The sequence below is a fragment of the Lipophrys pholis genome (genome assembly GCF_963383615.2).
Source record: "Lipophrys pholis genome assembly, chromosome: 6".
NCBI classification, from domain to species: Eukaryota; Metazoa; Chordata; class Actinopteri; order Blenniiformes; family Blenniidae; genus Lipophrys; species Lipophrys pholis.
Genome location: NC_137629.1, coordinates 11,161,853 through 11,184,413, shown reverse-complemented (window position 1 = coordinate 11,184,413; position 22,561 = coordinate 11,161,853). Strand labels below are relative to the sequence as shown.

The window sequence follows — 22,561 nt, the reverse complement described above, 5'->3', positions numbered from 1 at the left end:
ATAGTAAACTAAAGTTTAAAAACAAAAAAAAACAAACACCAATTCAGTTTTTTTTAATGAGATAACTAAAGTAAATGACACAAAAAGCTCTGAAATATTATAATTGATGATCTTAGTAACGCTGTTTGTAACATAGATGTGCAGGAATTTCTCTGCATTGCAGGAGTCGTGACTGTGGCACTAAGCTTTCCTCATACAGTTTTCACATTGCGCAACAGAGGGGAGGTGTGCTCTTCCTCCTCCTCCTCCTCAGTAACGTGTCTCGGCACTCTGCAGCGCCACTCATCCAGCCTCCTGAGAAGCAGCTGCAGCCTCCTGGAACAACCTGACAGCAGCGATGTTTTCCTGCAGAGCGGCCTGGCGGAGGTGTGGGCCTCTGGCGCGGACAGTGGCCTTCAGGCTGCCCCGGGACGGTGAGTGTCAGAGCGGGCACATGGAGAGCACAGAGCCGGGCAGCGAGCTCCGGAGCGAGGGAACACAGTGTACTCATTCTCTGTGTGTGTGTGTGTGTGTGTGTGTGTGTGTGTGTGTGTGTGTGTGTGTGTGTGTGTGTGTGTGTGTGTGTGTGTGTGTGTGTGTGTGTGTGTGTGTGTGTGTGTGTGTGTGTGTGTGTTTAGATGACAGAGGAATACACAGCAGATGAAATTTATGTTCACCTTCACACACGAGTGACGTGTGTGTGTGTGTGTGTGTGTGTGTGTGTGTGTGTGCGTGTGTGTGTGTGTGTGTGTGTGTGAGTGAGAGAGAGAGTGTGTGTGTGTGTGTGTGACCTTCATCAGTGTGCCGCAAACATGGAGGCCGCCTCAGTCACGTGGTGCGTGTGACGGCGTTTCAATGTAAAGAGAGCATGGACACACGTACACACACTGCACATGTCAGCCCTGCTGCTGATGTAACCTACACTATCCTACACACACACAGAATTTCAGAACCATGACATAGTCATCATTTGCTGTTGCCTTCTAAAATCATCTTTAAAATTACTTGAGCTCCAAACAAAAATTGCAAGTACTCCAATAATAATTAGATTTGGGTATTTGCTTGATTGCTTATTACTTAAAACCTACAGATTCCACATTTTATGACAGTAAAATGTCATGTTTTCCAATACGCTATAGCTATAAAGATTAGATTACTTATTGTTGATATGTGTCAATGATTGCAGTCACATTGGTTCATCTACAGGAGGTCTCTAACCCTGGTCCTCTAGGGCCCCTGTCCTCTAGGGCCCCTGTCCTGCAGGTTTTAGTTCTGTCCCTGCTTCAGTGTACCTGAATCTAATGATGATGTCATCACCAAGGTTGTGAAAAAGCCCAATAACAAGCCCCTAGTTGCAATCAGGTGTTCTGCAACTGGGAGAGAACTAAAACATGCAGGACAGGGGTCCTCGATGACCAGGGTCGGAGACCATTCTACATCATATTATCATTGCATTAAATACTGAACATGTATTCTTCAGGGAAAATACTCAAAATGTTATTGTTTTTTTTAATAATCATGGTGTATGTCTGTGGTTAGCTGCAGCATTTGTTGATCAGCTTGAGTTGAAATAAACTTATTGGCCTGTGTGTGTAAACTCACACCTAGAGGTCTGTTATGATTGTTGGATTAACATTTTAAACATGCAAAACAAACACGTTGACATCTCGGCTGGTATAAAAAAGAAGTGTGCAGATTAAACTCACCTTGAGTTGTTTCCTCTGCTGTCACTGTCTCCGTACAGTGAGTTTGCATTCCTGACTGGCTCAGTGTCGGAGACGAGACGAGCTGGTCACCGGTTCGAACCCCAGCTGAGGTCACACTCCGTGGTGTCCTTCAAAGATTAAGTCGCCGACGTGATCTTATAGTCTTTGTGCTTTTCCTTTCAAATAACAGTGTTCTTTCTCTTCTTGGACCCGGTTTTAACCGGCCGCTAATTTTAACATGCAGAGCATGAAACATCATGTATTACAGTCCAGTAGGTCTTTTACGTGATTAATGATGAAGTCATTTGTTCAATGGAGATCCACCACTGATGTCAACACTCTGAAACGCAATATAACCTCTCGTATGAAATGCGATGCTATAAGCAGTAAAAACGAGGATCCTTTTTACAAGCTATTCCTGGTACGCTGACAAAAAGTCAGCCTGGTAATTTGAACATGTCGTTCTGTCTGCTCGGACCCTCAAGGACACACTTTGCCCCCGGCGTCCTCGAATGGCCCTGAACCCTGACCCCAAAGAGCTGCTGTTGGCTTCATGTCAGGCTGCGAACACATCAAACAAGCCAGAAAAATCCTCTCTGAGCCGCACCTTCTACACCCCGGGGGTCTCACTTAACCAGAGGAGGGTATCATGGTGTAATCCTGTGACCTCCTGACCCCCGGACCCTCCACCCGCCATGAGATTTCACTCCTACCTTTCTGACCTGAGCCGATTAGCCAGTATAAATAACTGGCGGCTGGAGTCGAATGCTCTGGATTAGCTCCTGAGAATATGAAGCCTGTAATACCCTCCGCCCAGGACGCCACGACGTGTAGCCGCACGCCACAGACTCTGGTTCCACCAGAATGACTCCTCAATGATCTCGAAGAACTATTGTACCATTTCAGTCTATTTACACGTCAACACACATAATATTTGCATCTACATAACAATGTTGTGAAAACGATGTCCGTTTCCTTGCAAATGGAAGAAACACTGAAAACGATGTCGTTGGCATGCCTGGCCAGGAGATGGCGGTGTTGGTTCTTCTTATCATGAAACCACACACATGCACAAAGAACAATTCGCTATAAACATTAACAATGGGAGTGGGCAGACAACCAAGTTGAATTGTTATTATGGCGACTCTCAAAATAAAACCAGAAGTCATGACACTCTGGCGGAAACATTATTCTTATTGACCATCTACTGAGCATGTGCAGAACAACTAGTTACTACAGCCATGGTGCGCATGACCAGCAGCAGGTTCCAGAAAAATAGTTTTGCCCCGTTTCCATGGAGACGGAGTCGGCCCATTTTCGAATAGTTCCACCTTGAGAGCCATTTTTCAAAAAAAGTGGAGTTTTCGGTGGCTCCAAGCACCGTAGTCGTTTTAACAGAACCCCAAACACTTTAAAGTGTTAAACCTCTGAATCGCAGTCCAGTGCAGGTTTCCATTCTCCAGACATAATCTGTGACATGGAGTTAAACTGCAGTGGGCTGATTTTCAAATGAAATTGGGAATCTGTCGTTGCATTTTGGAGGTTCGTGTTCACGACAGCGGTGCTGAGAGCCACTGAAAACTGAAGTCCACTGAATCGCTGGTACGACACATGAGCTCTACCATCAGAGGCCCCACAGGAAACCTGCATCGTGTCCAGTGTTTCTGTCGATTCTGTGTGGACGGAGGTCATGTTAGATGTGTCTCTGTCATCGCAGAAGTTTTTTGAAACAAAATCAAGGCTGTTGTCAGTCGACAGTCCAACCTACGGTCCGCTCCGGTCCACAGGCCGTAGGTTGGACACCAGCGGACGATGACTGACATGAGTAGTGGCAGGATGTGGTCACGTGGTGTTCATTCCTCGTAAACCAGGTTCGGTCGCCTCAAGGTTGTTATTTATAGATACACCAAATATTTTGTGTGGGAATGAAAACATTCAGAAAAGATTGTCCAACCTAAAATGTACTTTACTGAGCTGGTTCAAAGCTTCTTTTTAAATGTGTTTAAAACACAGTGATCGATAAAACTACACTCAAAGCATCAGCAGATCAGCTCAAATAACTCACAGATAGTCTGCTGTTCAGGTAATAAAGTGAAAATCAGATCAGGTTCTAACATGCAAACATAACAACTTCAACCTTTTCTTCAACCGAGTGCTGAATTAAGGTTGATGAGAACTGATTTAAAACATGTCCCTGGTCCACAGTCCTGCACACCTCTTCATCACTCACAGGCACCAAACTGCCGGCATACTTTAGGAAATCTAAATCTCCTCCAAATCCAATCAGGGCGTCACAAGCTCCAACAACAGAGCTTAAGCCTCTCAAACAATTCTTCAACACCGACACCACTCCTCCTCTTCCTCCTCTTCCTCCTCTTCCTCCCTCCCACACCTCATTTTTCCAACATCCAGCCTGCAGACAATTGGACTGAAGTAACACGCACAAAAATCCAGAAAGAAAAGTCTACAATCATACAAACTGATTCACTTTTCTGGAGAAAACTGCAGACATACGTGGGTTAGAAAATAAAAACAAACTAACTTCCAAGTCCTAAAAGAGAGAGAGCACTGTAATCGTCCGTATGAATCCTGAAGCATCAGCTGCAAGAGCTTTGGTTCTGGTGCTGCTCTGACTTTGTGTCCGGTTAGATGACGTGTGGAACATCAGCCGCCTGATGACCTGGTGAACTCTGTTTATGTGTGTTCTGAGCCTTTGAAGCAACCTGTCTGCTGGCTCCGCCCACTCTGACCTCTGCTGTCCTAACGTGACCTCTGCTGTGTGCAGCGGTGCAGCGGCGGCCCATGTCTTCGGTTCCTGGGGGGTCCGGAGAGAACATCCTGTACACGGTGCTGTGTGGGGGCGCTGCTGTGGCTTCCGTCTCGTATGTAAGTCCTGGTCAGATTTTCTTCCCATGATGCACTCTGCTCAACGCGCTCTGATGGTTAACCGGAGTCTGTTCCCCCCGCAGGCCTACAGCACCGTCACCTCAGACCACGCCAGGTTTAACGAACGCATCCAAGAGATCAATGCCAGACCCAAGACGGAGTGGGAGCCCAAACCCTGGCCCCCCAAGAGTAAGTCTTCCTCCTCCTGCTCTACCAGAACGACTCTGTCAGTTTCCTCTAAAATGTTCCGTCTGCAGCCATTAGGATCAAGAGAAACAACTTCCCTCCTCTTAAACCCGTCAGTAGAACATGTTCAGCCTTCAGAATGAAGAGAACATTGTAAACTCTTGTATCGGTGCAGTTTTTCTAAATTGACCTGAGCTGTTCAATTTAAGAACATAGAACCTGTGATATTTTATTTTATGCCGACTAATTAGTTTTTTAAATCTCTAAATTGTTTCCCAATGTTTTTATTTATTTATTTATTTATTTTAGCAGTTTAATCCATTTTCTGCTGATTTAGCAATTTAAGCAACTGTATTAACCACTCTAGCTGGTTTAGATGTGGGGGTTTTCAGCCATTTCTAATCTTTTGGCTTTTCCATGTGTCTGTTCATTTGAATTGTTTGAGTTGTTTTAGCTGGGCCACGATTGCTGACGTCAGCAGCTTTTTAAACTCTATTTCCAATGTTTTGCTCGTGTACCTGCAGCAATGGTGGGCTGCTGTGTGTGTTTGATGGTGTCTGGCCTAGTGACTGAGGGATTGTAGCTGTGAAGTCTGTGAAACCATGAGAGGAAATGCAGCATCCAGAGCTCTCCAAACCACCTGTCCTTTAAAACCTCAGGGCTTTGTTGGTGGATTTGTTTATTTGGCTTCTATTCTCCTGGAGGCGCTCGCCATGTTCACCCTGAGCAGAGGATTGTGGGAGGCTGGGAGATAATCCCTTCTTACTGCTGAGAGCAGACTCAGCCCAGCAGAGTGTGTCTGCATCATCTCACAGCGGGAATGTCTCTCGTCTCTGTCCAGACGCCACACCAGAGAAATCACAGCACAATTATATAGAAATAAATGAACACAACTCCAAATGTTTCCTCTGTGTTGCACTTTAAAGAAGTTAATTAAATAAATGTAGTTCAACATCTGTTATAAAACCCTGGAAATGTAACGATGCAATATGTGCAAAAACATGCTGGAATTTTGCAGCATTAAAGCAGCCTGACTGATCTCTGGTGGATCACAAAAATCCTGTGTCAGGCCAGTTTCGGTGTCGCGGGCCACATGTTAACGCCGGACTGCAGAGAAGTGCAGCCTTGCTCTGACACGTGATTCAGTTTATTTGTTCTGATGGCCGGCGCGCTGCTGCAGAGTTAATCTGATCTGGTTTGACCGCGAACTGATAACATCAGCAGCGTTTACGGAGATAAATCCTCTGAAAACTGTTGAGTTCACTGGAACCGTGCTGCTCTCTTCACAAAGCACCAACTGATCTGACTCCTCTGTTCTCTGGGACTCTTCAAGTTACTGATTAAAACTGGTGCTGCTTTTTAAAGTTGCTGATAAAGAATAGTTTTGGTGAAGCGATAAAACTGATCAAATGAGCTAAAAATGCAAAAAATAAATTAAAAAAACATTGAAGATAGTTATTCAAATGTTATATTCAAATAAGATATTTATTTGTTGAAGAAACTAACATTGCTGAAACATTACAACTATCTAAAATATGGTAAATCATATAAAACTGCTGAATGTGTATAAAACTGTAAAATATTGAGTAGAAGTGAAAAGGTGCTTTACTGGTTAAAATGTTTGAACTGTCTGAAATGACAATAAATACTATTAATGAAATTACTAAACAGGGTTAAAATAGCTACTTTCACAACTGTTGACATTTTTTGCTGTTTTTTCATCCGTTTTCAGCTCATAGTGGTCTAACATGAGTTAGAGTAAATGTATCAAAGCTCTGTATAAGTTATTAACTCTCTCCCCCTCTCCCTCTCTCTCTCTCTCTCTCTCTCTCTCTCTCTCGCTCTCCCCCTCTCTCTCTCTCTCTAGGTCAGGATGAAGAGGAGGGTGAGTACTGCTGGTCCTTCATCAGTGCCTTAGTGAAATGCATGAGGTGGATGTGATATGAAAGTTGGTCAAAACAATGCGAGAGAGAAATCCATATATCATATTTACATGTTTAATGAAACCACAAGCCCAGAATATTTGATCTGACTGTATTTGATAATCCGTGTTCAGGGAAAGTGTGTGATCTCTTTGAAATGTGAAGTCATGAAACCTGATGTGAATCCTGGAGACGAACCACTCGGAGAATTATTTAAAAACATATATAGTGTGTATTCAGATCCACTTGAAGCCTTTCGGCTCAGGCCCCGTTTACACGACAACGAATTTGAGTGTATCCGCAAAACTGTCTTCACTTTTGGGGGGTCACACGACACCAGTTAGCGGATCCACTGTATCCACAAAGTTTTTAATCCGGCTCCCAAGGTGGAAAGATTCTTTCATGGCTGCTATTCCCTCCTGCAGAGACTGATGGAGGCTACAGAGCCTGTTACTGTGCATGCACATCTCTCCCCCTCCCTTCTGCTCATCCAGTTGTAAACAAACATGGCGGCCGCATAGTGGTACGACCCGCGGTCTATATTCTAGTTTTATGGTCCAGATCAGTAGTTTAATAGTTGAGACTCTCCCTGATAGCATCCGATGTGTCATCAGTCCATACGGATGTCAGGTTCTCTCCATTTTCTTCATGTTTATAGTGTTTTGTTCTCTTCACACGTCTGTGTGGTTTTATTACAAAATCAAACAGCGCCCCCCTGTGGCCTGGCATACTAACAACATCATTGTCTCTGCGTCCACTGCTGCAGTGTAAACACGCTCCTTTTTTTTAACGGGTTAGGTGTTGTCACGTGAAACGTTGTCGTGTAAACGGGGCCTAAGAATGGAAGGTCAAAATGAACCACTCAACTTTTAAGATTACTGAATCTTCAACAACTCTATCAGATTTTAAAGACGTTGCTCGCTGCAGAGAAAACACAGGACTCACTTTGTGACATTTCACTGCAGCAGGAAGCTTCTTTAGAAATGCCTCAATGTTGACATCTCTATTTGTAAATTCGGGCTTTTAGAGGGTTAGTTGTTGGAGATGTTTTGCTGTTTGTGTCCCCTGAAGCAGGACTGTGGTAGTCCAAGGTCCACATTCAGCTCCGATCCATCAGGGGTGTTCGGATCAGTAACATGACAGCATGGAAATACATTAAATACACTTTTTTCCCATTATTTCTTAACTTTGGTATTGTGCAAAGAGGTTTGAAAGTGTTTTCATATTTTTGAATACCTTTCAAAATTCTTTCAAAGTTTCAACATTGTGTGATTTTTAATGAAGCTTCCTGCTGTAAAATGTGATGAAATGTCTGAAGGAGGCCTCGTTGATCAGGGCAGTGTGGACGTGAAGCGTCTCCAGAAACAGAAGTGAACTTTCACTGCTGAGCTCTGAGCTTTTCACTTGAGCTCCTCGGCCCGACGGCTTCATTGTTCATATTAAATCCTTTGTGTCACACAATGTTGGACATCTTTGTCCTCCTCTGATCCTCCTGACTCACCTCCCTCTTCCTCATCATCTTCCTCCTCCTCACTCCAGCTGCGCTGTATTAATTATCATGTCGAACTGGGCTGCACCATATATCTCTCATTCATCCTGGTCACTGAATATTGCTGAGATACTGAACTGGGAGGAATTAACTCAACCTGACGCCATATTAAATCTGAACGAGAAACATGATTTTCACAAAGCATACCGTCATCACAATACTCAACATTATCACACATTTACCAAATACCAGTAGTGTGATGACTAAAATACTGTTGTTTATCTATAATGTGTCTTTTGGCCTCTTTGTAATCGTCAACTATTTAGAGTAGTTTCTGAACATGTGTGAATAAAAAGAGCAAACAGCATCCAGGTAACGGTTTTTAAATCACATCAAACCACCGGCACAAGGTTTCTTGTAGAGCTGCGATATGATCCGTGTTAATACACTTTACGCAGACGACGTTGGCGTCTTTGTGTCCTGAGCTCTCCTCCTAATACACGGATAGATTTGTGATTCATTGTGAAACCCAGGCTGAGGACGTAGATGTAGTGATGGTGGTAAGAAGATATAATGTGCAGCTCCAGTGGTCGCTGGGTTGAAAGTGTTGCAGTGGGATTGGTGTGAGAACACGTGTGGTTCCTCCTGTCTGAACTTGAGACTGACCGTCAAGCTGTTGTGTGAAATGATGGTGGCTCTCCTTCCCGTCTCTAACTCTCTTGTGTCTTTACTCTTTCAGTGTAATGCTAAAGCTAAGGTCCTCTGTGGCCGCATGGATATTCGTCCCAGCACGGGGCTCTTTGGATGTGAACAAGAAAACAAACCCCCTCACCTTCCTCCTTTCCTCCTCTCCTCTACCGCCTCTCAGCCGTTAAACCCGCCGGACTGACTGTGAAGAATATGTCTCCTGCGTGGCATGTCTGGGACTTTGTGCTGCTAAATGTTAACGCTTAAACTCATGAAGAGGACAAACGGACTTGACACAACTCATTGATTTGGACACTTTATTACTGTTTAATGGACGATCTCACTGAGTCCTCGTGGTGTCCTTGGACGTCACAGCTTCACTAACCTGCTAAATGTACACGGCAAAGTCAGTAACACTTCGGCAAAGACTATTGTGAGCGATAACGTCCCCCATCAGAGATCTGTCCACATCAGTCTGTTTGTAAAATGAAGAAAAAGAGCTTCATCCTCATAAAACCTCCAACAAAAAAGTACTGTCAATACAACACAAAGCAGCAGCCTCTCTGATCAATATTAAATAATGATGATTGTTATCAAGTCCAAGCAAAACCGCATCATTTACATCAAAACCTCGTTTTCGCTCTTAAACATCTGGACCTGAGCTCTCAGAAATCCTAATTTGGGACAAAGTTTTCTAAACTGTTTAGAAAAATAAAATATAAAAACTGTACAAAATCACTAATCAGATGTACGAGTGTAACTAGAGAAACGCTGTAAAATCAACATTATTGGTCAAATTATGAGGAAATCTAGAGCCTCCCCTTTTTTTTATTTAGTAGGTTACCTGGAAGCTATCTGACCCAGAATACTGCTGAATGACTTTAAATTAGGCAAACTAAGTTATGACTAACAATTTAAGAATAAAGATTCAAGATATTTATGTCATATATACAGATAAGTAGACATTTCCACTGTACAATGAGAAGCTCAATTTCCTCAGTTTCCCAACCTTTAATTAACTAAAAGATAAAGGATAAACTAAACTATAAAAACAAAAGATCAAAAAAAGAAGCAACAGAGGACATACAGAAGCACAAAAACAGGTTTGCTGACATATTGTAATACTACAGTTTACAATCAAATATCATGGTGCTGAAAAACTTAAGCAATGATGCGACTACCTTCCTGAATGATTGTCTCCGTTTCTTTTCTTGAACGAAACCGACGTAAAAGTAAAGCAGAACCGATAAAACTTTGGGGAAAAAAGGGGGAAAAATGAAACTGTTAACACAAGGCTAATTGTGCAAAAATTTTGAAATAAAACGGCTAAAAAGTGTAGAAGAGGTAAAAAGTCTAAATGGCTAATTTGACTAAAATCAACAAAGTTTTCATCAATATTTCAAAATAGTAAAGTTTCGGGGCTTCTATTTTCTGGCTCCAGATGAGTTTCCTTTGAGCCTCAGTGGACACACAGCCCCATGGTCTTAAAGTTTTGGACCGTGGTCTGCTCACCAGGAGGTGGTTATCGCTGGCTATAGTCGTGCAGGGTGGTCCGGGGTCCGGCTGGGATTCGGGCCTCTGTCATGGTTTAACATGTGGAACCAGTGGTGGAGGTTAACGATTAAAGATGCACAACCTACCCGAGCTGCCTCACTGTCCCGCTCACTTTCAGTCCCCCGTAACAATAAAACTTGTTAATTTGATGGTAAGCACCAAGATTCAACTTCACCCACTCTACCCTGCATGTCCCCCCTTCCCCCTGCACTCCCCCTCCCCTCTCCTCCCTCTGTGTGTGTGTGTGTGTGTGTGTGTGTGTGTGTGTGTGTGTGTGTGTGTGTGTGTGTGTGTGTGTGTGTGTGTGTGTGTGTGTGTGTGTGTGTGTGTGTGTGTGTGTGTGTGTGTGTGTGTGTGTGTGTGTGTGTGTGTGTGTGTGTGTGTGTGTGTGTGTGTGTGTGTGTGTGTGTGTGTGTGTGTGTGTGTGTGTGTGTGTGTGTGTGTGTGTGTGTGTGCGCGCAGGCTTCTTGGTTTGTGGCGGTGGTAAGGTTTGGAGTGGCGTGCCTACAAGTTGGATTTCCAGATTGGCCTGTTGTGTTGCCCGAAAAGTGCAACAAAAATCAGAAAACCTGTGGTGTCAGTGGCTGGATTCTCATCCAACGACGCAAATGTCTGTTCCACACAGTTCACAGGAGAACTGAGCTGCTGAGTGAAGATCTGACTAATTCAACCAGAGACGCACTGTTTCACATCATGTCTATAAAACATTAGAATATTCTCAGATCCTGAGATATGTTGATTTAATAACTTACATGCTAACAGTATCAAGTAGAAGAACTTCAATTCATGTCCTATAAATCTAAAGATTCATTGCTTCTTGTTGTCTTTGTTGTGTCTCCATGTATTCTTTAACTTATAACAGAGTAGAACAGGAATCAGACCGAGGGGGACTTCATCGCTGCGGCCAAAGCCATGTATTGTCATGCTTCACTAACAATCGCTGTGCGCCCTCTAGTGACTCTTACAAGTAATAACGACGCCTCACAGCAGGCGGAAGTGTCGTGCTGTAACCCACAATACATAACACTTCTTAGTGGAAAATGAGTTGTTCCAGATGCACTTTGTGTTCTAGGATTCTTGATTGTCATATCAGTACACTGTTACATGAAATGGTACGGAATACTGTACTCTGGTCCCGGTCAATGCCAAAACATAGATAGGGGAAGAATGCAATAGAATAAAAGTGAGAGCAACCAATATGTCATCAATTTTACATTTAGTGAATAACACCTTTTAGTTGTGACATTATTGATGTAACCTTTGAAAAAATTCATTAATACACAAATATCTTTGAAATAAAAGATTGTTTTACAGTTTCTGTGAAGTCTTCTCAGTAACAGGTATAGTGGCACAGTTGTGTTCATTCAGAGAATACAGTCGCAATTATTTTTTAACTATTTCATTACTTATGGACAAGTTATGCCGTTAATCTCCATTATTAGATTACTGGTTGTTGCGCACCTGCAGTAAATGTGTTGGTGTGTTTATGTGCCATTATGTAAATTAAATGTGACTGAAAATCTATGATGACTGATCAGTCACTGTCCATAATGAAAACCTGCAGATCTTCAAAAGACTCACCATTTCTTCTTCCATCTCTAAGTAGATCAAAAGTCTCATGTCCTGCAAAGTGTCCCAATAATCTGATGATAATCTCAGCTAGTTTCTAACACGGCATAATCAGGAGCCAATAGATTTAACCAGGTGTGTCACAACAGAAATCTAAAATCATTCAAGACAGGGACCCTCCAGGGTAGGAAATAAGCCTTATTTCCTCTGCACAAGAATGTGACGGGATGGTTTGGGTTTTCATGCGTCCCCACTGCAAAAGTTGTGGACCGTACCCAATGGTTAGGATTTTTCTTTACGTTTCCGTTGGAGTACCCAGCACTAGAGAACGGGTCCGATAAGGAGACACAAAATGCAGCCGTCTGCTGATTGGTCTTTGAATCATGTAACTTGACAAGTTATTTAAATACGATATCATCAGTCATATGAATCCTCTGTTGTTTTTTACATACTCTGCTTTGTGGCACAATGGTTGTTTTGTTAACTTGGTGGGGGGAGGCATAAATGGTGCATTCTGGACTACTAAACACAGAACAGTCATATATTTCCTTTTCTCCTTGACATTTTTGCGGATGCATTCAATATACTTTCTTGCTTTGTTAGAAGCTGTACCTGTACCTGACTCACCTCACTCCAAAATTCACTACATGTACTTTTTTATGCCCCCTGTTGTTGACACATTGCTTCTATCTGCACCCTAAACTGAGCACCTGTAGACTCTGAACTGTGAAATTTCTTTTATCCTCTTATTGGTTTTTAATTGAATATTAGATGCTTATTTGTTATCTGCAAGCCTCCTACAGTGAGGTCCCAAGGCCTTAGAATGTCAGTCACACACAAATTGGTGATGGAACAAGCATGAGTGTCAATGCTTATATCAAAATCAGCATTTTCACAGCAAAGAATATTTGATTCTTCAATGAAAAGCATGAATGATGTGCAGTTATCCAAACATGTTAACATTTTGGAAATGAAAAATTAGACTGATCATAGGTCCATAGAATTAGTCCCACCTGTGTGGATTCTTCAGATATAATTCCTCAGCATGTTCCCCCGTGCCCCAGCATTTGAATGCATCAGAATGAGTCAGAGAATTACGAAGCAATCAGCGGCTGCCTTTCAAAACGGAATATACCACATGGTATCAATTGACCAATCACGTTGCTCGTTACTGGGCGTCATAAAAAACAGGAAGTTAGTTGCGAGTTGTGTACTCGGGCCGATACTTCACTGTATTTTGGCGAAAAAAGATTAATATCCCTGAGCAAGACCCTCGGCCCCCACAGCTCTACCTGAGTGCTGCTCTGTGGCTGCTACCGATGGGTCAATTCGGGATGGAATTTATTTTGCTAAAATAAATAAATAAGCAAAATTAGACGGTGACAAGTAGTGATGGCCATTATACACATATTTTAGAGGCTTTGAGCAAAACGTCTGCTATTTGTTCGGCCGTCTTTTCTTAAACTTGACCGTTCAAATGACGGCTCGCTGCCTAAAACCATGGTCGGTACGCTTTGCTTTATTGTACCGTCCCATCACATTCTGTGCAGTGGAAATTAAGCTTTAGAGACCCTCCAGGGTCCAGACTGGAGACTATCCAGGGTCAGGACAGTGACCCTCCGGGGTCTGCATTAGAGATCCTGATCTAGTGAAACTGGATGGGAACCCAGCCTCTGATAGTGAATAGGAAAACTGGTGTTTTCAGAGTTTTACAACACTCCAACCTGAAGCTAAAGGCTCAGAGTCGCGCTGCTGTGTATGCTGATGCTGCGTCTGGTCTTCTGTTGCAGGTGGAGAGGAAGAAGAGGCAGCGGCCGAGGCTGCAGAGGAGGAGGAAGAGGCAGCTGGAGGTGAGGCTGAGGTTGGGGAAGAGGCACCCGCTGCCACGGAACCGGAGACCATAGTGGAGGAGGTGGCCGAGCTGGTCGCAGAGGCCGCCGAGGTGGTGGAGACGGCTGCCGAGGCCGTTGCCGAGGCAGCGAAAGAGGTGGAGGTGGCCGCAGAGGAGGTGGCCAAGGTGGCCGAAGCCGTGGAGGAGGCCGCTGAGGCAGTCGCAGAGCCTGCAGGCATCACTGCCGTGGAGGAGCCGGAAAACAACGGTACGACTTCTTCATCTGAGGAGGAGGCAGCTGCTTCTGAAGCCTGAGGTTCCACACATTCACAGCAGGGACACACACACACACACACACCGTTGACTGTTGACGGCTGATGGCAGGCCTTCGTGGCCTCGCAGCACTGGGAACACTAGAACCACTAGATGCTAGCTGCTTCTCCTCAGGTGCCTGGGTTCACCTCTTACTTTAACATTCTCCTCTTTGTGTATATTTGCTCTTTTATTTATTGGAGTGGGTATCAAAGGGCAGCAGCACCGTGTGCAAACCTTTCCTTCATATTGAGATGTCTACATGTATTCAGGTTGTTGAAGCCCCTCAGGCTGATCGTCTCCAGCCGCACTCTTGTGCACTTTGTGCGAAGCTCATTTTGCAGTTATGGGTGAAATAAATGTGATCACTGTTAACGTCCAACTTCCACTGACCTGGCCACCACAAGCCTTTGTCAGGCTCCGCCCACCACACCCAGCTAAAGAACCACCAGGAGCTCGCGCTGTCGTACCATCTCTGGTTTAGTAGGCCCTTGTGCAATTGGATGACATTTTCCAGAACATTGTATTTCTTTCGTAGAATAAAGTGTAATGTTGTACTGCCTTGCCAAGTATCCCCGATCAGGTTTCCCTTCACACTGTCAATAAGATATGTATGTGGCTGAGAGACTGTGTACAAACTGTGTAACTGCTGCAGTGTTTCTTTTCCTATAAATGTAATGTAACCAACCAGAAAGTCAGGAAACCACAATCATTACTTCAAGTAATTCATCCCCTCTGTGATCATGATTTTATTTTGCTTATAACTGGATAATGAGCACTGTGAACAATTTGCGCTAATTCATTGAGCCATTACAATAAAGCTTTTGTCAAACTGGAAAGGTTTACTGCCGTCTTTAATTTGTCTCAGTTGGTCTTCTTACGTGAGTCCTCACATTTCTAGCCTCTCGGTGCCATTTAAATTATTCAGTTCCTTCTTTCTTTCTTTACACATCATAAGTCATGTCATAGTTCTTTAGCTTCACCTTTAATGCACCAAATGGAAGGTTGATGTAATCCCACTCCGTGCATTAGGTGGCAGTAGTGAGTCAAAGCAGCATCCAGTCTGAAGTTAGATTCAACTCCTGGTTTGAGGACATAAAATTTGCAGGCTTCTGGTCTTGTTGACTTGCTGACTCTTCCTCTAATACTGTCAATCTTTTAACTTTCCTCTAATTGAAAATAATCTTTTAAATATCTTTTAAGAGATTTTTGAGTAAGTTTCCCTCAGCTCCGTATTGGAATTGTTTTCTTTTTCAATCTACCTAAACATGCACTGGAACTTCTGTGTTTCTCAAGACACTATCATTTTTAAACACAGCTTCATTGGCTTTATTTTAAATTGTGTCATTCATTCAACGTCCTCAAACAGCTCTTGTTGACTTTTTGTACTACAAAATGAATCATCTCGGAGTCAATTCATAAAGAAATGTCATTCCAAAAAAATTCTGTGGTTTATATCGATCTTCATTAGTGAATTTTTTCATGTTTTTAAAAAATTTTTCTGATGCTCAGGTTGTTTGGCAACCCCTGACTTTTTGTGGCACTTTACAGCCATAGAGGATCTATTCATGCATGTTCAAGTCCTGAATACTTACCCAAACCAATTTTAACTTGCACTCTTAATTATGTTTTTGCTGCTGTAACATTTGAGCTGATAAAATAAACTGAAAATGTTTGAGGTCACGAGGAGTCTTTGCAGGTTACAATAACACTGTACACAAGGCTGAAAGCTCAGAATTGAGAAGTTAAAACTTCCTTTGTTCTACAGACCAATAAAAATATTGTATGCAGCCATTAAACACTGGTTCCCACTCCCTTTTGAAATGTAAAATACATTAGTTTAGGCCTCTTTTAAATCGAACGTTAATAAAACTTTATGAAAAATCAAACTGACCAGCTTCAAATGGGATTCAGGTTAACTTGTTTGGTGTTCCACAGGGTTCACATCACAGCATTCCTGTATCTGCACATGTGAGCACACCCCAACTGACTGCCTCTTACGCGTTTCATCTGTCCTTCTTCACTCACTCACGGATTAAATATTGCACCTGCATGTGATCGTGCACATCTGTGATGAGAAAGGCTCCACAAATGCACCTCGTCTTTAGAGCTAAGCATGGGAAAATACGAATTGAGCATTAGTGACGTGTGGATGGCTGGGTTTTTGTGTTGCAGTGGTGCTGGCACCTGCCTCTTCTCTAGAGGAACTGAAGATTGCTGAACCTGTCAAAGAAGAGCTTCCCGTACCAACAGAACCAAAGCCTGTTGAGGAAACCGCACCAGTAGAAGAAGCACCTGCAGCAGTAGAGGTTGTCCCAGTGGTAGAGGAAGCTTCTGCAGCGGTAGAGGTTGCACCAGTGGTTGAAGAAGTTCCTGCATCGGTAGAGGTTGCACCAGTGGTTGAAGAAGTTCCTGTACCAGTAGAGGTTGAACCAGTGGTTGAAGAAGTTCCTTTACCAGTAGAGGTTGCACCAGTGGTTGAGGAGACACCTGCACCAGTCGAGGTTGCACTATTGGTTGAAGACGTTCCTGTACCAGTAGAGGTTGCACCAGTGGTTGAGGAGACACCTGCACCAGTCGAGGTTGCACTAGTGGTTGAAGAAGTTCCTATACCAGTAGAGGTTGCACCAGTGGTTGAAGAAGTTCCTATACCAGTTGGGGTTGCACCAGTGGTTGAAGAAGCTCCTGTTGAACCCGAAGTTCCTTCCGCTTTAGCTGAAGAACCAGCCGTTACCGCAGTGGTGGAAGAAGTTGTAGCAGCTCCAGAAGCCATCGTCCCTGTTGTGGAAGAAACTGTTGCAGCACCTGTAGAGACTAAGGCTGAAGATCCCAAGAGAGAGTACATAGTGGTTGTTCTGGAAGGGGCTCCTAAAGAAGAAGCCAGACCCAAGGTGCTGGGAGTGGGGCACATGACTGGTCGACTCATCCCAGCCCCAGACGAGGATGACGCCTCTGCCTCTGAGGTATTGTACCAGCTTTCAGACTGATCTCAATCAGGTGATTTAAGACTCTACTCAGGGTGATCACTAGATTTAAGGATCTTTAAAAGCTGCTGAAGAACATTTTGGCAGCATTTTAGTAGAAACTTGACAAGAAAGATGTTTACTGGCGCTAACATGTTTTGGTTTTTTTTTTTAACTCTGCTACTCAGGGTAAACGACGTCTTCTTAGGATGCAAATGCAGTAGTTTCAACAAAGGTACTGAGCCTAATTTATTCCCACTGAGGCTGAACAAGCTGTGAGCATTATGCATAAGTCTCACTTTTCTTTTCTACAATTCCTGTCACATTCCTGCTTCTTTCAGCTAAGAATGAAGAAAAGTTTTTAGTGTTCCATATCACTGATGTTTCCTTAACTTTTTCTTCACACAGTAAAGAACTACTGAATGACGACTTTCTGTCCCGCGGAAGAAGAGGATGTGCCTTTCTCCAACACTTCTCCTGTCACCCTGAAACACAAGGATCATTCAGTAGTGCAAGTACACATGACCGTTTTTGATGTTTTTCTTCCGAAGAGTTCCTTCACACCGACATGTAGTCTGGACTAAACTGAGCCTTTCACTCCACCATTTTATCCTCACTGTTACACTTCACTGCCTCAAAAATCACTCCGATGATCCAGATTAGTTTTTGCTCAGTCGCTGCCCAGCCGCTACAGTGTTATCTCTCCAGGCAAAGGGTGTTTCCTGTCCTCAGCGTTCTTCACAGTACCAACCTCAGGGTTTTTTTGTTCCTCTGCTTCTCCTGTCGAGGTAGATCTTTTTTTGTGAAGACACACTTTGAGCGTAAAGCCAGCCTCCAGTAGCTACCTCAGTTTACCTCACGTTTCCGGAGGACTTCTTCTAAATGCTGTCAGAGAGTTTTACGCGGAGGCCAATGTTACACCTGCAAAACGTCTAACCAAACCATCAACATGACTGACCACGCAAATAACGCACAGCTGTTTTCAAAAGAAGCATTTTGTCATACCACGTCTGTGCACCGGGTGGCAGTGGTGAGTCACTGTAGCATCTAGCCTGTCTTTATTTCAGCTCGCAGGTTTAGTGTTCATAGTTGCTGAAATCTTTAGTCACGGTTGTGTTTACGAATCCAGGACTGACAGAAAATGCTGTGATTTCTGTCTTTCTTTCTGTCTTTCTTCCTCGGTCAGCTGAAAACAGATTGAATGCTAAAAAATGGCTCATCACACCATCATATGGAAAGAAGTGGTATTACAAGATCAGACAGACGAGCTGGCTGGTTAGCTTGCTTTGAAAGGACACAATGTTTCTTCAGGTTTTAGGTCATTTTCAAGGCTTTAAAAACTTTTACAAATGTCTCTTCTACACAGAGAAATGAGCAGTGAGGGCAGAACTAAAGCTGACCTGAGAGATTTGTGATTTTGGGAGTAACACCCTTTTCTTTTTGTTCTGTGTTGTTACCTTTTCGGTGTCTTCTGTCCTCTTTGCTAGTTGTACTTGCCAATAAGAATTTGCTGAATGTACAAAAACGTATGGGACTGCCCCCCACCCCATGGGCTCAAAGGGAACCCAGGTAAAGATTAGCTTATTTTCTGCATCTATTAAATTGTTTTTTTTTTTTTTAAATGTACATTTTTGTGTAGTTTCATTGAGCTTTATCATGAGTAGAAAAGTGAGTTTGCAGCACTGTGTTCCTTCACTCTTTGTCCTGATCAAATGTTTAATTTGAAAAGATGCAGCAAGTACAAACAGAAAGGACAATGATGCTTCAGTGTGGCATGATGTGTGTGCGAGTGTGTTGGGGAGGAGTTGTGGGATGTCTGAGGGAAAGCGTGCGGCATGAAATGCTTCGACGGTTCGCCTGTAGTTCACTCCTGTAGTTCAGTTCATGTGGAATCAGACCTGGGATCACTGAGGGACAATGTGTGTGTTTGTGCTTGAAATGAATGGTCAAAGACTCGATGTCCTCGTGCTTGTAGGCCGGTTTCTGTATTACGATGCAAGTGAATGCCTTTGATTTAGCGAAGGGCACAGACTGTGAAATACCATATTCCTTGTTTTGCAAAATAAAGAGGGATTAAAAACATCACCTATCATTTTTCATCATTCTTTACAGCGACAACTTCCCTCCTGGGTTTGTTCATAAATCAATAATAAAACTGTTTGACTTCCGGCAGTGTACCAGGCAGTGGGACGCAAGTCGAGTAGGTCCTGCAGAATTCAGAAATTTGAAACTTTTCTCTGGCAGCTCTTTTTTTTTTTTTTTTAATCCCAGTTTTTCTCGTGCATCGGCGCTACTAACAAATTCCAATCGCAGCGAGTTGTTTAGAGGCTCACTATTTTTCAAAGATGGTGAAAACACGCACCGGGACTTCTTCCACAACTCAGTAGACGCTGTTTGTCACGTCTGCCACATCCCCAACACAGGGCGGTGCACCTCCTCCGTCAGGTCTTCGCCCCCTGCTGTGGAAAGTTTACCAACAGATCTTAAGATGGAGCTTCTTGCTTCACTACGCAACGACATTGCTGACATTTATTAGGTCTGAGCTTTGCCCGGCTTTGAATGACAACCTGTCATCTGTCAAACGTGAGCTGCAAGCTCTGAAAACGGAGCTGCCATGCAGTATCGCTACCATCGCTACCATCCACTCGATGTGAGGAGCTTGAAATCGACCGTTGCTGACATGGAAGACTCTCTATCCACCTGCACTGATGATGTGATGATCACACTGAGGCCCAAAGTGGAGAACCTCACCTCAGCAGTCGAAAAGCCGGAGAATAAATGTGAGGATCTGGAGGCGAGATCACGTCACAACATCAGAATCGGTCAGGATCCCAGAGGACTTCATGGACTTCTCCAGACCCGGCATTATCTCCCCACTCTGCAAGGATGCATTTGGCATGGATAAGGAGCTATCGATTGACCGCGCACACCGTACCCTTCAGCCCAAGCCCACACCCGGTGAGCGGCGCCGCCCCGCGCCGTGGTGGCCCGCCTGCTTTAATACACTGACTGTCGACATCCTGTGCCACAGCCAGGGAGCTGAAAGGGATTAAGTTTGGGACTATGACCATGTCCATCTTCCCTGACCACACCATGAAAACAGCCCAAGTCTGCACTGATGTCAGACATGAATCTGCAGGACCTCCTCAGTTTGCTTCGGTTCATGGACGAGATTTTTTCTCATGACTGACTCCTTCTGAAGTCTGCACCTTTGTTCCCATCGTTTGGGGACGGGACGCTAGAGGCGCTATTTCGAGATTGTTTGGGTTTTTTGTTTTTTCGTTCTGTTTATTGTCTTTTCTTTTCCCTTCTGTGGGGCAAACCTCTGCCATATCTGTTCCTGTCAAATGACAGAAGTCACTAAGAAATCTGGAAACTCAGTCTCAGGCCCAGTGGTCAGGTTTTTAAGTTGGAACGTTAAAGGCCTGGGGAATCCTGTAAAGAGGTCAAAAGTGTTTTCTCATTTGAGATGCCTTAAAGCTGACAATGTGTTTTGCAGGAGACTCATTTATGTGCTAAAGATCAGGGCCACTTGGAATGTCCCTGGGTGACTCAAATTTTCCACTCAAACTTTACCACTAAAGCCAGATGGGTAGCTATTCTAATCAGAAAAACTATTTTGTTACTTCAACAAATGTTATATCAGATAAAAATGGCAGATTTCTAATTGTTGTGAGTTCATTATTTCATCAGCCTGTTTCGATGATAAAGATATATGGTCCCAATTTTGACGACCCTCAATTTGTCAACAGACTTTTTGAAGAAATTCCTGCCTTAAACAGCCATTTGTTAATTTTTGAAAATGTATCTTTGACTTTACGTCAAAAAATGGCTGCTGAGACCTCTTGAGGTTCCACAACCCCCAAACACAATTGTTCTCCTTTTTTTCACCATGGCACCCCTCATATTCTCGCATGGCTTATTTTTTTATTGACATGGTCTTCTCCCCAAAGTGAAAAGTTCCACATATCATACTATTTTTTTTTTCCGATCATGCCCCCCTCAGTGTAGATCTTCCGCTGTCAGCCAGGCCACGTTATTCAGGGCTGTAGAGATTCAACCCTCTGCTCTTATCAGAAGCTAAATTTAATGACTGTATTTCGGCCACTATTGAGGACTTCAGTGCCATAAATCCTAATGGGACTGTTCCTTGTGGAATACTTTGGGATTGCTTAAAAGCTTACTTACGTGGACAAATCATATCTTATTTGGCACGTATAACTAAAATAAGAAAATCTAGAATAGATAAACTTCTCTCTGAAATATCCAATATTGACCAACAATTCCATTAATCCGAGTCCAGCACTTCATGATTGTCGACTTGACCTACAAACAGAATTTGATCTCACGGCCTGAAGCTGAACGTCTTATGTTGCACTCTCGCAGCTCATATCATGAACATGCTGATAAACCAAGTCGACTCCTTGCTCACCGGCTGCATCGCAACTCATTCCACGGATTAAAGATACATCAGGTTCTTTGTCTACTGATCCCACCGTCATTAATTCTGTTTTCCAAAATTTTTACTCTTCTCTATAAAAAAATCTGAATTTCCACAACATAATGTAGGAATGAATTTGTTTCTTGACAAACGTGAATTTCCCATTTTAGATTTTGAAAATGCAAAAAAGCTTGACTCTCCACTAACTGTAGGCGGAATCGGGCCTGGAGTGGCTAATCGGGAGGACTGGGACAATGGGCCAGTCTGATGTTTGGGCCTCTAGGGCCAGTGTTCACTTTTTTTTTCCCCGGCCGGTGTTTTTCTTCACAGCACTTGGCTGATCACATGCTGGTCCCGCTGTTCCTGGGCCGCCTCCGCCTCCCTCCAGCGGCAGCTTTTTGTTTTTGCAGACGCACCCTGATGACGCAACACATCCGTGCACTCGGTCAGTGGTGTTTGAAAGATGGATAGAAAGGGCAAGGTGGAGCAGAGAAGGCTAGAATTAAAGAGGAAAGTTCTGGAAACAGAAGCAACAGAATGTGCTAAGATTGGCAACTTTTTCATTAAAACCAGCCTCAAGGTTAGAAAAAACAAATGATGATGGAGGGTAAGAAGTTTAACTTTGCCTCCAAACCACCGTTCAATTTTATTATCAAGACGATGAATTCTGTGGCTTTGTGGCATATAACATAAAATTACCTAATTTAAATAATAGTATGATGCAACGCCACATAACTGGGAAACTTTGTCTTTTGGCTCCTCAGAAACCAGATCCAGCATCACAAACCAGGTCGGACTGATCACAGGATAGATCATATTATTATTATATTCAATATAATGAAGCCATTGGAGAGTAACAAAGACACCTTTACATGTGGCCAAAAGGGTTGTGATAGTATTGCGAGGGCCAGCTCAGCGCGAGGGAGTCAGCTACGAACAGTGCCAGCTTAAAAGCTTCATGTCAGGGGCAGGCAGGGTGAGATTAATACCAAAGCCATCGAATGCTTCAACTGTAAGGACAAACCCAGCCGATGAA

General features: G+C 43.5%; 1 protein-coding gene across 2 annotated transcripts; it reads left to right on the top strand.

Annotated features, from left to right (window-relative positions):
* The first annotated feature begins 251 nt into the window (after positions 1–251).
* On the top strand, positions 252–19,168 carry mgarpa (mitochondria localized glutamic acid rich protein a). Of its 2 annotated transcripts, XM_080465889.1 has the most exons (8): positions 278–413; positions 4,471–4,571; positions 4,655–4,760; positions 6,625–6,642; positions 13,769–14,077; positions 16,297–17,084; positions 17,273–17,319; positions 17,493–19,159. In XM_080465889.1, the coding sequence occupies exons 1-7, from the start codon at positions 338–340 to the stop codon at positions 17,306–17,308; spliced, it is 1,434 nt and encodes a 477-aa protein (XP_080322015.1). In that variant the 5' UTR covers positions 278–337; the 3' UTR covers positions 17,309–17,319; positions 17,493–19,159. The 2 variants fall into 2 exon arrangements, with proteins under 2 accessions (XP_080322016.1, XP_080322015.1); XM_080465890.1 differs by lacking the exon at positions 17,273–17,319 and having other exon boundaries at positions 252–413; positions 17,493–19,168.
* The last annotated feature ends 3,393 nt before the right edge of the window (positions 19,169–22,561 follow it).

Bases quoted from the DNA above. Each gene is read 5' to 3' on its own strand.
- mgarpa (XM_080465889.1), top strand. From the start codon at position 338: ATGTTTTCCTGCAGAGCGGCCTGGCGGAGGTGTGGGCCTCTGGCGCGG. The intron at 414-4,470 runs GTGAGTGTCAGA...TGCTGTGTGCAG, and splicing joins CTTCAGGCTGCCCCGGGACG to CGGTGCAGCGGCGGCCCATG. The intron at 17,085-17,272 runs GTATTGTACCAG...TCTGCTACTCAG, and splicing joins ATGACGCCTCTGCCTCTGAG to GGTAAACGACGTCTTCTTAG.